This window comes from Terrapene carolina, unplaced genomic scaffold (genome assembly GCF_002925995.2).
Source record: "Terrapene carolina triunguis isolate 2854851 unplaced genomic scaffold, T_m_triunguis-2.0 Scaffold62, whole genome shotgun sequence".
NCBI lineage: Eukaryota > Metazoa > Chordata > Testudines > Emydidae > Terrapene > Terrapene triunguis.
The window spans coordinates 52,870,883-52,886,201 of record NW_020664413.1 but is presented as its reverse complement, the minus strand read 5'-3'; the positions used below and the strand labels follow the sequence as shown (position 1 = coordinate 52,886,201).

At 45.4% G+C, this 15,319-nt stretch overlaps 1 protein-coding gene across 1 annotated transcript in view; it reads left to right on the top strand.

The window, feature by feature from the left end:
- The window catches only part of DNAH7 (dynein axonemal heavy chain 7), a 234,795-nt gene that overhangs the window by 152,785 nt on the left and 66,691 nt on the right, over window positions 1-15,319 (top strand). The window contains exons 41-42 of the mRNA XM_029910522.1: window positions 5,355-5,584; window positions 6,691-7,021. Coding sequence (XP_029766382.1) covers window positions 5,355-5,584; window positions 6,691-7,021 — 561 coding nt within the window. The remainder of the gene's footprint in view (window positions 1-5,354; window positions 5,585-6,690; window positions 7,022-15,319) is intronic.

Below are 15,319 nucleotides of genomic sequence, written 5' to 3'. Positions count from 1 at the left end.
TTCGGATTAATCCCGTAGTGTAGACATACCCACAGTGATGATTTGCCAGGTACCCCCAAAAAATTGGGTCTGGTATGGATTGGCAAGAACTAGTATAGAAATCTCCCAGGCCCAAGCATGACCTTCATCCCTACTAACTTGCAAACTACTATAATCTATCTATCTATCTGTTATGTACAAAATACTTACATTATATTAACAGTAAGGTTCAAAATTTGATCACACAAGTTAGGAAATTCAGACTTATGCTACCCTTAAAATGCATTGCTGTATCTCTGAGCCTCATTTTAAAGAGAAGAGGGTAAGTTATAACCAGTCTTCTTAGCGTATGCGCAATGTGCCTCAGGTGGCACATGACTGGGATTCATCACCAAATTTGGTTGGATCATTAGCTTCCCCGGCTTGGGCCAGGTACTGATGGGCAGTGCAACGTGAATACTGATCCAGAACTGTTACCCAGGGTTTTCAGAACCCCCAATAGTGGTAACTTAACTATTTCACTCCCAGCAGTGTCAGGAATAAATCAGTGGGAATACAGCAATTCCATCTGATAAAAGATTCATGCAAGTAAGCATGGTCTATCTAAATCTGCAGTTTTAGATTTAAGCACACTCAGACATAAGCGCAATAGGTTTAGAACATCCCAGATATTTACCTAACATCTGGAACGGTGTAACGGGGCAGGACTCACCCCTGCGGCGCCTCCTGCTGGTTGTCTCAGAGAATTAGCGTTTCCAGCTTCCGGAGCAACCTCTGCAGGCCGGTGTCCTGTTTCTGCTGGCCCCCGTGTCCCTCCCAGGACCCAGTGCCCCTTGTCTTTGGGGTGCTGCCCCCTGGCAATACCCCCACAGTCTCAGGGTCTCTCTACCCAGGGAACCCCCAACCCTCTATCCCCACCTTGCCTCAGTCATGGGCTACTGCCAGTCACCATCTAGCCCCCACTCACTGGGGCAGACTGCAGTGTAAATGCCACTCATCATAGGCAAGGGGAGTTTGGGCCTGCTGCCTCTGCCTACCCGTCGTTTGCCCCCTGAAACCGGAGTCCCTAATTGGCCTTCCACTAGGCTGCAGCCTGGGGGATTTCCAGGCCAGAGCTCCACATTTCCCTTGGCCTTCCTCCAGCCCTGCTCCACTCCAGGTACCTTCTCTCAGATCCCTGCAGCCAGGTCCCTCCCTCTCAAAGCTAGATAAAGTCTCTGCCAGCTCCTGGCTCACTGGCCTTTTGTAGGGCCAGCTGTGGCCTGATTGGGGCATGGCCACAGCTGTGGCTGTTTCCCCAATCAGCCGAGGCTGCTTTCTCCCAACCACAGCCCTCTTCCCAGGGATGTTTTAAGCCTTTTAAGGCAGGAGCGGGTGACCACCCTCCTACACATGGTATTAAATAATTAACAGTGGGTTCACAGTGGCCAGTTGCTCACCCACCGAGGAGAAAAGGTGTCAGGAAAAACGTCTCTCAAGATGGCTTCAGAGGACTGTTCCAAAGTACACTCTATTATCTAAACTTTTTATAGCTAACTTCTAGAAAAAACATAGGTCATAATGACCCCTACTGGAGCATCACTTTTTCTAACTTTCAATAAGCTTCTAATATCAGAGGCGTCTAGACTCAAGGTTTTCATCCACTTATCTTCTTTCATTCTCAGTTATTTACTTTTTTCTCCCATCCTCCAATACTGATTAGCAGAAATTGCCAAATAGTTTTCATCTTGCATCTAAAAGCCTGCTTTCCAATTAACCCTTAACTATTTTATTAATTCATGGTGGCTGAATGCACATAATATGGTTGCAAGTTGCTTGATCACATTCTAGAGTACACAAATCCCTCAAATCTAGGGCAACATAACCAGCAAAGGTATATTTTAAAAAAAATCTATCTGTACATATATACAAAGGGAAGAATTTGAAGGTTTCCCATAGTTCCCCTCTGAGAAATAAAACCTACCTCATTCTAATGACATTTGAGAGAAGACTCTAGAACTTCCTCACAGCAATAGATCATCTGGCTGTGTTCATCATTAAGGCTGTGTGTTCTGCTGCCCTTAAAATCCAGCAGAAATGGGGGTAGAGAGAGTAGGACAGCCATGTGTGTTTCTCAGAAGACCAGTAGTCAAGGGGCAGCACCAATACCCATCCCCAAAAAGATAAATAGGATGAGGCCACGTAAAGCTCCCTTCTCACATGCTTGTTTATCTGTTTGGAGGGGGCTGTGAACAAACATCCACACTCCATAAAAACATGCCATGGTTCCAGCAGGCAGGGAGTGGACAGCAAGAGCAGCAGCCCATTTAACTGCTTGTGGAAACAGTCTGCCTGAGCTTCGATCTACCGTCTTCCTCTTTACTGCTCCAGGTAGGGCTGCTGCTGCTGTCCCTACTCCCTGACATGGTAGCCCTTTTGTGGCATTTGGAGGGAAGAGAAAAGGGAGTTATATAACTACTGAGCCTCTCTGTTCCCCCACCAAGTCCCTTCTGGAGCAAAGGATTTTGCTCCCCCAAAAAGGGTTGAAGGAGAGGGAAGGGCTGGCTAGATACAGCTCTTGTTTCCTGCCTCTTCTTGAGAACATGTGAGGGAGTTCCAAGCTAGCTATAGAAGGGAGAGAGCTCATGCAAATAAGCTCCCATCTTTCACATTCCACAGCTCCCTAGCCTGATCCTGCCCTTTCACCAACTTTGAAGCTCTGCAGCCTTCTGAAGTTTCTCCAGTCCTTGGGTTATAGTAACACACCTGTAGAGCTCAAAGGGAAAGGAATGGTAAATTCTAGGCAGCTTTTGACTAATCTTTCAAAAATATCAAAATCCTGTTTTTCTTTGGAGGTGGAGGATTCTTTCACCCTGAATCCCAGAGAAAGTTTAGTGGCAAATTATCTTTCAAAGTATCTTTTGAAGGGGTGAAAAACAATTTAAAATTAATTAAATAATGGATTCAGTTTGGTGAGTAATTAAAAAGCTACTCAGGATGTTTACTAAATTTAAATGTGGATAAAAATGAAGATATTTCTTTATTTTCCAGTTTTTAGCACCAGTTATTTACACACGTAGACATATAGACCTTTCTGCAGAATCCTATTTACCAGCACAGAGTCTTACTGTTGGTAAGGAACAGAGCAATTACAGTGATGAGTGCACTTACGTTGAAATCATTATTATTAATTTTGCCAGCCTGCAGTCAATTGATAAATCACATATTAACATCTGAGAAGTGGTTTATGAATTTTGGAATGTATGAAATTCTGTCAAATGCTTACTGATATTTTGATATGAATAATTTTTTTAAATGTGTAATATTAGAAAGCAAACCAACAAAAACAAATTGCTGAATATCTTTTTAATGAGTGCTGTGCTGGACACTGACAAACTCAAAATGCTTCATTTATGACCTACTGTGTTCTAAGAAGCAAAGAATCAGAGTTGTAATCCAGAATTGATCGTTGTAACTTTGTCTTGCAGATCTGCCACTGAAAACATATTGTTAAATATTCACAGCAAAATACTTTTTAGTATGTACATCTCTTTAACTTGTGACTGCAGGGTGCATGCACATATAGGCCACAATCCTGAAAAGACTTACTTGCACACACGCTTAACTTTTTCTATGTGAGTAATCAATGGAACAACTCACGTATAAAGTTAATCATATCAGTTAGACTTTTTGGGTTTGGAGCAATAGAAAATTCTGTAAATTCCATGTACACAGATACAAGTGAGGTATAAATAGTGTGTGATCATTCACACATCCTTCTTCCACAATCTGTAGAGCAAAAAGTGTAAGCACTGATTGATATCAGCATGGTAAGTTCCTCTGAGATTCTTCATTTTGCTAGGTAAGCACTGGGCCCTCTATAAAAAGTAAAGTTTAGTTTTCTCATGATGATAATGAAATTAAAAATAAATCTTAGTATCCAACTTCAATATACTCAGAAAGCAAGACGTGTTTGTGTAATGCATATGTTTTCATATTTCAGTCTAATAATTGAATGTATTAGTATTATGTGCATTTTCTTGTGCAATTTTGCAATTGTTGGTTTCTGTTTTAAGTAGGATTCTGTTCTGAAAAGTTTCAGAGTAGCAGCCGTGTTAGTCTGTATCCGCAAAAAGAACAGGAGTACTTGTGGCACCTTAGAGACTAACAAATTTATTAGAGCATAAACTTTCGTGGGCTACAACCCACTTCTTCGGTAAACATGACAGCTCTTTACTCAATAAGCCGCCTCCCTGTGTGTCAGTCGTATCTTTTGATTGTAGTAATTAAAATAAGATTTTACTACTTTTTACATCTTTTAGCCAAGAAGAGTTAAAACTACTAAGAGAGTATTATTCCTTCTTGTGCATTCTCAGCAATATTGTTTACTTTGTTTACCAAGCTCCAGTTGGTGACACCTCTGGAAACCCATTAAAGGTTGCAAAGAGGTAATTTGAAAAAAATGGGGTTTACTGAGAGCCCAATTTGACTAGCAAAATCTTTATTATAGACAATAATATTCAAGAAGGAAAGAACCCAAATGGACTTGCAGGGCCCAAATTGAGTTTGTAGTGTTAGCAGTTAGAAAAAAGACAATTTTTTACTTGTAAACTCAGTGTTGGTAATACGGAAATTAGTGAAAAACAATTAACCAAGAATCCCACAATGACACTTCTATGGAGTCACTTTTCAAAGTGCAACAGTATTTCAGAGTTCTTCTGTACTCCAGTTTACATTTGAATTCTATTTATTTGCCTTATATCCATCTTTACAAGTTTTGGAAATAAATATTAAACTAAATATGTTTTTAAAAGACAGTTTTACTTTTTATAGAAACAACGAAGCAGTTGTTCTCTGCAGTAAATTTTGATATTTAAACAAAATTCAGGATTTCCCCCCCAAAATAAGCTTTCATTAGACAATGTTATAGCCATTCTTTATATGGAAAGTTTATGCAAAGAGAGCATATAAGTGATTATTCTAATAAAATTCTAACAAATTGGTAACATATTGTGCTTTTGATTGGACGAATTGAGGGAAAGTTTGCCCTTGGTTGAGCACTGGCAACTCTGACTTTAATGGCAGTTGCCCATCATGCCCAAAGGCAGAATTTGAGTCTTTTCATTTTTCACAATAAAGCCCCAATATCTGACTTCCATTTAATCAAAGGTTGGTCAGATCTTTATGGCAACACAGTGTACCCTGCATTGCATTCACCCTACTTATTTGGAGCCCCATTTTTCTGAATTTTCATATTGAGGGAAGGCCTTTCAGAAAACTAGAGTTGTTCTATATTAGGTTTTCCTTTTTTTATGTGAATGTAGAAATGAAAAACTCTCCATGTAATACCTATTTGTACGATAGGTGAAGTAATATTATGTTTATTTTAAATTTAGACATGGCCTGAAGACGCATTGCAAGCTGTTGCCTCTCGCTTCTTGGAAGATATTGAAATGTCAGAGGCAACACGTGAAGGCTGTATTGATATGTGTAAAAGCTTTCACACTTCTACCATTGTTTTGTCTGACCTGTTCCATACTGAGCTTCAGAGGCACAACTATGTTACACCTACCTCATACCTGGAATTAATCTCCACTTTCAAAACCTTACTGGAAAAGAAACGCACGTAAGGATATATAACATGCATTTTGCTAGGGGAGCCCAAAGTTCCCTTAAAATAGTATTTTCTACATGTAATTAATTTGTGTAGCTAATCTAATAAAAAAGTTAAGTATACTCAGATTGCCATTTCTTGGATACATCTGCATTCAGTGGACTAAAGAGCCAGTTAGACCCAGTTTATATCTTGTATCGCATTAGGCCAGTTCTAATATTCATTATTAAGTTGATGCCTATTGATACTTTAAAATATCAGGTTTTTTTTCTTCTGATGCAGTCCCAGACCCTAGAAGTTACACCTGTTCTGCAGGGTGAATACCACTGAATAACACTGGGTTGCTGTATAAAGACTCTCCCTTCCTTCATGATGGGTGAAGTTTTAGGTCTCTGCGACTGTATGTAAGCTCTGAGGGAACATAAAAGGGCTCAGGGACTTAGTATAGTCATGCAGAATCTAGGGATATTCCTCTAGGTCACCAGTGTGTCTAGGTCAGTAGTGACTGAAAGTCATTACCATCAGAAGACTCTTTCACGTCTTAGTGAAAAGAATAGGAAGTTTCAGTTCCTACTTGTCCAGAACCTCATTATTTCCTCTTGACTAGTACAACCTCCTCCTCTCTGACTTTCTTGATGCGCAGATTACTCCCCTCAGTTTCATATAAAACATAGCTATTAAAATAATATTCCTGATCATGTAACCCCCTTCTGTGTCCTTCTACTAGCTCCTCCTCCATCACATCCCAACTTCTCATCCCTAAGGGCCTTCGTAACTCTGCACCCATCTACTTTCCCACTCTTGTTTTTTAACTTGTCACCCCGCCTCCTCATCTGTTCATACAGTAAATCCAGCCTTGATCACTCACTTGTCATTTTTCTTACCTTTAAGGTGCTTGTACATTACTGAAGTAGCGTAAAGGAGTCTGAGGGCAAATGAGACTCAGACACAAGTACTATATTGCACCATCTGATGGGCAAATACAACAAGATGGCACATGGTGTTTGAATTTTAAGAATGGTGTGAAATTAGAAATTTGAGAAATAGGGCTAAGAAAAATTGACAATATATTTATAAAAATGTCTGTAAAATTAAGCACTGCTTAATGTTACTTTTAGTGAGGTGATGAAAATGAAAAGAAGATATGAAGTTGGCTTGGAGAAACTGAATTCTGCTGCATCACAGGTGGCTTCGATGCAGTATGAGCTGGAAGCCCTACAGCCTCAGCTAAAGGAAGCTAGCAAACAAGTTGATGAGATGATGTTGGTTATTGAAAAGGAGTCCTTGGAAGTAGCTAAAACTGAAAAAATAGTGAAAGCTGATGAAGCTGTGGCAAATGAACAAGCTATGGCTGCAAAAGCGATCAAAGATGAATGTGATGCTGATTTGGCACAAGCCTTGCCAATTCTGGAAAGTGCTCTGTCTGCTCTTGACACTCTTACTGCACAGGTAAAGCTAACTTTACGTATTTACACGTTGACCAGGTATTCAGACTAACAAAAACAAACAATGTCTGCCTTCAAAGAAAATTTGAATATGCTGCATAGCTATTAATTGTCAGATTTCACATTGTTACTGAATTAAAAGTTGTGTAATTTTGTAGCACCTGAAATTTCTTAAAACATGTAGTTTCAAAATCAAGGCATTCTTTTATTTTCATTCCGTGTGTGGACAGCTATAACATAATCTAGTGAACTATAACACCTATATGCTCTGGAGGTATAAAATCAAACATTTCTCACTAGCCATTTAAAAATTCATAAACAAAATAATATTCTGAATCAACAAATGACAAGTTAAAAAGAATCTGCTTCTTCCTGCTTGCTTCCTCAGCAAAACTGCATACTTGCCATGTAATTGTTTTGATATATTCACATAGATATCTATTCTTTCAGAGACTGGAAACAGACACTGAGATTCTGTGCTGCACCTTTAACTTGCAGCCCAAGGGAGGTAGTGAGGGCTAAGGTGGCTTTATGCCACCCTTATGCTCTCCCCAGCTGCTCTGGTGCTGGAAAGAAAGAGGTCCCAGACATAACTTATATAACCCTGTGGGCTAAGTTCCCCGTAAACTGCGTGGCCACAGCCTATTTAGCACCACGCAGGTGCTCAGGGAAGCCGCCTAGCCCAGCCCCCAACCTGCCACGGCCGGGGTGCCCCTCTCCCGGCCCCAACCCTGCTGTAGCCCGGGCCTGCCGCAGCTGAGGCGCCACGGGACAGCCCCCACCGCAGCCAGGGCGCCCCTCCCCCGGCCCTAACCCAGCCCCGGCCCGGACCTGCTAGGGCCAGTGAAGGGGCACCTATCCTGCAGCCCCAGCCCCAGAGCTGCCGCGGAGGGGAAAGGCATTCTCCCCCCCCCACAGCCCAGGTGCTGCTGCAGGGAGAGAGAGCTGGGGGGAGTCCTCTCTCCCTGCCGTAGCCCTGGAGCACCCTCCTGCACCCACACCCTTCATCCCCAGCCCCATCCCAGAGCCCGCATCCCCAGACAGAGCCCACATCCCCTGCACCCAACCCTCGGCTCCAACCCTGAGCCCCTCATCCCTGGCCCCACCCCAGAGCCCGCACCCCCAGCCCAGGTGCTGCTGCGGGGAGAGAGAGCCGGGGGGAGTCCTCTCTCCCTGCCATAGCACTAGAGCACCCTCCTGCACCCCAAACTCCTCATCCCCAGCCCCACCCCAGAACCCTCATCCCCTGCACCCAACCCTCTGCCCCAGCCCTGAGCCCCCTCCCACACTCCAAATCCCTTGGCCCCACCCCCACCACATTAATTTTGTTGTGTGTACCAGTATGGAGGTGACACATCACCTCCATATTGTTACACATAACAAAATTCATTCTGCACATGGGTAGGAAAAATTAGAGGGAACACTGCCTGGGGGTCAGTCTAAATGACAGCAGTCACTCTATGGGCCACAGCTGTGTCTGTAATTTCTGTAGTACTACAGGCAGTGGCTCTGCCTCCAATACACACCCTTACTATGCCAGGAATTGCACAAGGGCTCTTGGAGGGCAATCTTCCACAGTGTCTGTGCTAGGGGAATCCTCTTCCAACCAGAGCTGGGTCTTTTAATGCCCCTTTACAACACTCCAGACCTTTTGCCCAGTGGACTGAGTGGGGAAAAGGATGTCTTACTCTCAGTGTCAAAATAAAGGTTCTAGTGAAAACCATCCTTCCACAGTAGATCCATGTGGCTGAGAATAATTCCAAGAAAACAACATTATTCTTTGAGTGCTGGTCCTGATGTGTATCCCACTGTTGGTGCACTTTGCGCTCCATGTGTCCGGAATCAGAGAATTTTGAAAGCAGTGTTTGTTCATCTGCACATGTACCCTTGCTCTGCTTGTTCCTCCAACTGAGGAGATAAAGGGCGGAGCGGACCAACCGCCTCTCTGGTTCCTTCTTACCGCTGCATGGCTTGGGTTGGAACCTGCAGTGTCAGAAGCTTAGTCTTCCTTTATTCTTCAACCTGTAAAAACATATGTATATATTTTGTAAATAGTTTTTAGAATTTTATCCATTAGTTTTAGCTAAGTTTTACAGTTTGATAGATTCTCCATCTTGGGGAATTCCACCCCCCACCCCCATCCCCACATACACATCTTGATATGGGTACTGGACTATGGCCAGGACTCTAGGCTTCAAAATTGGTTTCTTGCACATGCTCCTTCCAAGTCAGTGACAACCATCAATGCTGCCTGTACTGCCTTGTGGAAGCTCAGGTTGCAGCAAGGTGTGATATCTGTTGCTCTTTCCCCAGTCATACCTTAAGAAGCACTTAATGGAGAAGGCCATGAGGCCACACTTGGACCCAGGCCAGGGTACCCCCCCCCCCCCGTATATTGGGCTGACTCAGCGAAGAGTGTGCCTCCTTATGCAAGGTCTGACTTAGCAGTGAGGAAATCTACCCATACAGATCCCCCAATGGGTACTTGTCACGAGGGCAGGGAGCACTCTCATAAACACAAGAACAAATCCTCCTCTAAATCTACTTCAAAGAAGTCAGATACAGCCCTGCCTAAGTTGAACAAATCTTCCTGCTCCTCCCATGAAGGCTTAGAACGTCCTAAATCTTAGGGTCTTGACAAAAAGCCCATAAGTCGGTACCAGACTATGCTCTGGCAGCAATGGTGCCACTAATACCAACTAAGCCTAAACTCTGGAAACCAACAGTACCACCAAAAGGCAGCCATTGCGAGCTTCAATCAGCAGCTGTACTGGCTCTACCTCACACAACTGAGGCACAAACTACGTCTGCTCTGTTGGTCTAGGCTGATAGGACCTCCTCACACTCCAGGGAGAGCAGAGTCTTACATTCCACCTGATGACATCTTTGCTTTGCCAGATCCCCAATCATCCTCCTTGCCCCCAACTGGCCCATACAGTTTTGGTTCCCGAGTCTCCTATATATGTCCTCTTGGTCACTGATCAACACTCATTCCTTTTCCAATCACCTGACAAAGGGGAAGGGCAGAATCAAGCATCTCAACCTCCAACCACTCCGGCTCGGGGTAGTTTTGGGTGGCCGTTAACTCTAGAACATTCATGCTCTGAAACGATGCAAAACATCCTTACTAGAAGCTGAAAGGATTCTACTAGGAAATGTTACTTAACCAACTGGTATTCACCTGATTCTTTCCCTCAAAACGGCTGGTCTTTCCATCATCTATTTATGGGTTCACCTGCCAGCAATCACATGGTCACTCAATTTTTGCTTACCCGCTCACTACCAGGTTCTGGAATGGCCTAGTTAGAACTTTTCTGGCAGTAAGAAAACCTTCTCTCAATGGGACTTAAATCTTGTTCTTCAGACCGCTAGCTACCAGATGCTCCGTGTCTCTCCCATCTTTTAAGGTTGCATTCCTCGTAGCCATCATCTCAGCCAGGAGGGTGGGTCAGCTTGGAGTACTGATGGTGGGATCTGCCTTACATCATATTCCACAGAGACAGTTTTATTGTGTTTACATCCTAAGTTCACCCCCAAAGTTCTTTTTGAATTTGACCTAAATCAGTAAATCCTCTTACCTGTGTTTTGTTCCAAAACCACATGCATCTGAAAAGGAGAGGAGACTTCATTCCCTTGACATGAGACAAGCCTTAGCCTTTTATCTACAAAGGACAAAGGACAAAGCCAGTCAGAAAATCTCCCAGGTTGTTTATCACTATAGCGGAGTCCATGGTCAGGGTCTATCCTCTTGGAGGATCTCTAAAATGGATCTCAGGCTGTATCTTACCCTGCTATCAGTTGTCGCATCTCCTTCCCCTTTTGGGGTGAGAGTACAAGTGACGTCAATGGCATAACTTTAAGAAGTACCTCTACTTGACATTTGCAAAGCAGCTATGTGGAGTTCCGTCTACTGACCTGAGGCATGTTGCTCTAACACAGGACTCCTCCACTGATGCATCCTTTGGAATGGTCGTTCTTCAAATGGCTCTGCTGCTTGCATTCTTGCAGCCTCCTCCTACTTGAGTACCGCTTCTCAGTCACCCACAATGGAATACACACAGGGATCAGCACTCGAAGAAGAAGAGAAAGTTACTTCCAGTAGAGTAACTGGAGGTTCTTCAAGATATGTGGTCCCTATCTGTTTTCCACTACCTAATTCCCTTCTGCTTTGCATCTGTGACTGGGGCTCCAGGGGGGCCAGGCTGAGATTGCTCAATCAGGGCAAATTGCAAAGAATGGGGCAGATGATCCCCAAAACTGGTGGCTATTCTAATACTTATTCACCAAGCCAGCAACAAAACAGCTTCTACAATTCCTTACTGGTTACCTAGAAGCCAGAAATACAGTTCCCTTAAAGCCACCCTGCCATGGGCTCCTCCCCAGACAGTCAAGTCAAATATGATAAGGATTACTGAAAATCTTGTTCATCATATAAAAAATTCTACCAATCCCAAAGGATTGGACACACACCAGGTCAATGAATATTTCAGATCTTACCCAAATACACTCTTATAGCCACATCTTATTACCTAAACTAAAATGTCTTAAAAAAGAAAAGAGAGCGAGCGTAAGTTAAAAGATCATTATACATACAGATATGAATAAAGTTCTTAGGTCAGTTTCATAGCAGAGATGGTGAGCTTCAGAGTGCCAAAAAGTTCTTTCAGAATCAGTTCCATAGGTTATAGTCCAATGTCCAATATCCCACACTGGAGCTGGAGACCTCAGTCTTGTGACTCAAACTTCCTCTGACGAAGCTTAAGTAGATCTGAAAGAACAGGATCAGGCCCAAGAGTTCCTTTTATAGTTCTCTGGCAGCCTCTGGAGAGTAGGTGTTGCTTGGGTGGCTTTGAAGTAAAACCTATTTCCTAAGCAACACCTGTGATTAACTGCAAAGGTGGCATGCGAGCTGATTTTTAATGGCACGCTGGCCCCGCTCAGCCCCGTGCACGCTCCGCCTTACTTTCACTTCTAGGTTCCGGCAGCCGGACTCCCAGCTGGGGTCCTGCTGGCTGCCGGAACTCTCTTGCAGGCTGGTGCTGGCGGCCCTGTGCACCGGACTAAGCAGCAGGCAGTCAGGCAAGTGAAAGGGGTCAGCGGGAGGTGCGGTGGAGGTGTCCGCATCCCAGCCTGTCCTGCTGCCCCTCTCTCGCCACTGTGGCTGGATACCAGGGCAGTGCAGGCATGTGCCGTCCCTGCGGCCCCTCGGGGGGAAGGGGAAGGGAACGGCAGGCCAGGGAGTCTTCTGCTGCCGCTCCCCATTTGCCTGCAAATGCAGTGCCCCCACACAGCTGGCCCACAGCTCCCTTGGCAGGAACAGGAACAGCGTGGGGCAGGGACCCATCCACCATCCAGGTAACCTGGCTGCAACTGGGACTGTCCCAGGCCAGCCCCAAGCCCCCCGCCCCCCCAGGACTTCCCCCCTACACACACACCCCAACCCCCTGCCCTGAGCCCCTCATGCCACCCAACCCTGACTCCTGCACCCCCCATGCTCCCAGCCCTGACTCCTGCATCATCCACATCCCCACCCCCTGCCCTGAGCCCCCGCACCCCAACCCCCTGCACTGAGTGCTCCCCCCCGCACCCACACATGCCCAGCCCCTGAGCTCCTCCCCACTAAGGGGGTTGCAATATGACACTACCTGAAAGAAATTTAAGTTACTTTCACCCCTGCTGGAACCCCAGATCAGCAGCGGACTGAGCGGAGCCGGCGGTGGGCTGAGTGGCTCATCCCACTGTTTGTTTGGGGTTCCGGCTGCCGGCCCCGCTCATCCCACTGCCAGCCTGGAGTACCGGCAGCCAGCCCGGGGATCTGCTCCTGGCCTTGACCCAGCGCTCTTCAGTCACCCCCTGCTGTAGCCCACATTGGAAAACTCAGCAAGGAAAAGCGAGGGCAAGGATCACACTAAACTGATAAGATCTGCATTTTAATTTTATTTTAAATGAAGCTTCTTAAATATTTTAAAAACCTTATTTACTTTAAATACAACAATAGTTTATTTATATAATATACATTTATAGAGAGAGACCTTCTAAAAACGTTAAAATGTATTACCGGCACGCGAAACCTTAAATTACAGTGAACTTCTGAAAGGTTGCCTACCCCTGGCATAAGGTAACTACCCATCAGTGGCACCGGAACCCTTTTAATAGTGGGGGTGCTGAAAGCCAGCCCCCTTACCCCAGTCTGCGATGCCCCCAGCTGGGGCTGGGAGCAGTGCCAATCTTGGGGAAGGGGGGGACCCGGACAGGGGTAAAGGGAAAAGGCTGGGGGCAGGCACGGGGCCAGGAGCAGAGCCCCAGGCATGGGACCCACAGCCGGGACCCTGTGTGTGGGGCCAGTAGCAGAGCCCAGCTGCGGGGCTAACAGCTGGGACCGTGGAAATGGAGGGCCGGGTGTGGGGCCCCGGGCACAGAGCCAGCAGCCGGGAAGCAGGCTGGCAGCCAGGACCTCAGCCCTGGGCGTAGAGCCCCGGGCACAGGGCCACCAGTTGGGACCTAAGCCCCAGGTGCAGTGTCGGGGAGTGGAGTCCCAGTCGCGGGGCCCTGGGCACAGGGCCAGCAGCCGGGGACCAGGGCCAGCGGCTGGGACCCAAGGCCCAGGCTGGGGAGTGGAGGCCTGGATATGGGTCAGAGGCCCTGCATAAAACTGGGGGGTGCTGCAGCACCCCACACCCATAGTTCTAGTGCCTATGCTATCCATCTCCAACCATTTACAGGTAGTTTACTACAAACTTCAAAGAGAAATAAAGACAACAATATTACTCTGTTTATGGTTCATCTAAATGTTAATGTCTCCTTTTGATCTCTGAATTAACAGAATACAGGAAACATTGGTTACATTGTCAACCTCTAACAATATATATGTAAACACCCCCCCCAAAAAAATACAGTCATTATCTTCCAATATGTCTCTAAAGATTAAATCTGGGTCAATTAGCCTGCTAATTGTGTAACCCTTTCTGGCCCTGTGTCACAACATCATTCTTGGATTCGCAGTAGAGTTGGAACTGGAGAGGCAGTTGAGCCCTGAGATAGCCATAAGCATGTCCCAGCTTCTCTTCTCACAAGAGTTTACTATGACAAGAGGAAGATTGTCTCCTCCAATTAGGAGCCATAGAACTAGTGCCTCAACATCTACAAGGAAAGCGGTTCTCATTATTTCCTAATACCCAAAAGGAAGGGAGGTTGGAGACCTAGACTAGATCTCAGAGCTCTTAACAAGTTTGTAAAGGCTCAAAAATTCAAGATGGTCACCTTATCAGCGATCATCCCACCATTGGAATAGGAAGACTGGTTTTCAGCCAACTCCAGGACACCTATTTTCATATCTCAGTCCTACCGACTCAGACTATTTTTCAGATTCACTGGGGGACACGAACACTACCAATACAGAGTGCTTCCCATTGGGTTATCATTGGCCCAGAAAGTATTTTCCAAGGTTCTTTCAGTGGTGGCTGCTTGCTTACATTTCCAAGGGATCTACCCTTACCTGGATGATTGTCTCCTCAGAGCCCAATTTCTCCGGGAGGCTCACCAAGTCACCAAAGCTATGATGCACTTGTTTACAGAACTGGGCCTATGGCTCAACACCCAGAAGTCAACCCTCACTCCAGTGCAATGCATGGAATTTATATGGGCTGACCTCAGCTCGTTACAGGCCAGAGCCTTCTTGCCTCAACACAGGTTCCTGTCCTTAGTCACGCTTATAGAGACCATTCAAAGCAGCCCACAAATATCAGCAGGACTCTGCCTTCAACTCTTAGGGCATATGGCAGTGGGCTCAGCGGTAATACTTCACATGTGATGCCTCCAAATGTGGTTCAGCTTGGATTACAGACCAAACAGGGACATACTGGACAAATCTGTCACCACCCACAAGGATAAAAACTCCTTAGACTCTGTGCAGGCTCAGCTGGGTGTTACTCCCCCAATGGACACCCAGACTGAACTTTCAATGGCGACACTCCCATGGTCCAGGTTCTAATCCTGCATGTTCTAACACAGTATCCCACAAGTCACTTCACATTTGAATGGCTACATTGCATCTGCAGAAAAGACCAGACCTCTTCAACCAGAGACTTCTTCATCCAGACCGTGAACACCTACAGTTAATAGTGTAGGCATTGGAAGAGAAGTGTAATTCAGCAGAGATTCTCCATTAATCTCATATACATTTTGGTATCCATACAGAACTCAACCAGGAAATTTCATCAACTGACCTGGTCAGATTTATATTTTTGTTGTAATGGGAAATAGAAAGCTCTCTGAGTTAGGGACTCTCTCTCTTCGTACAGTG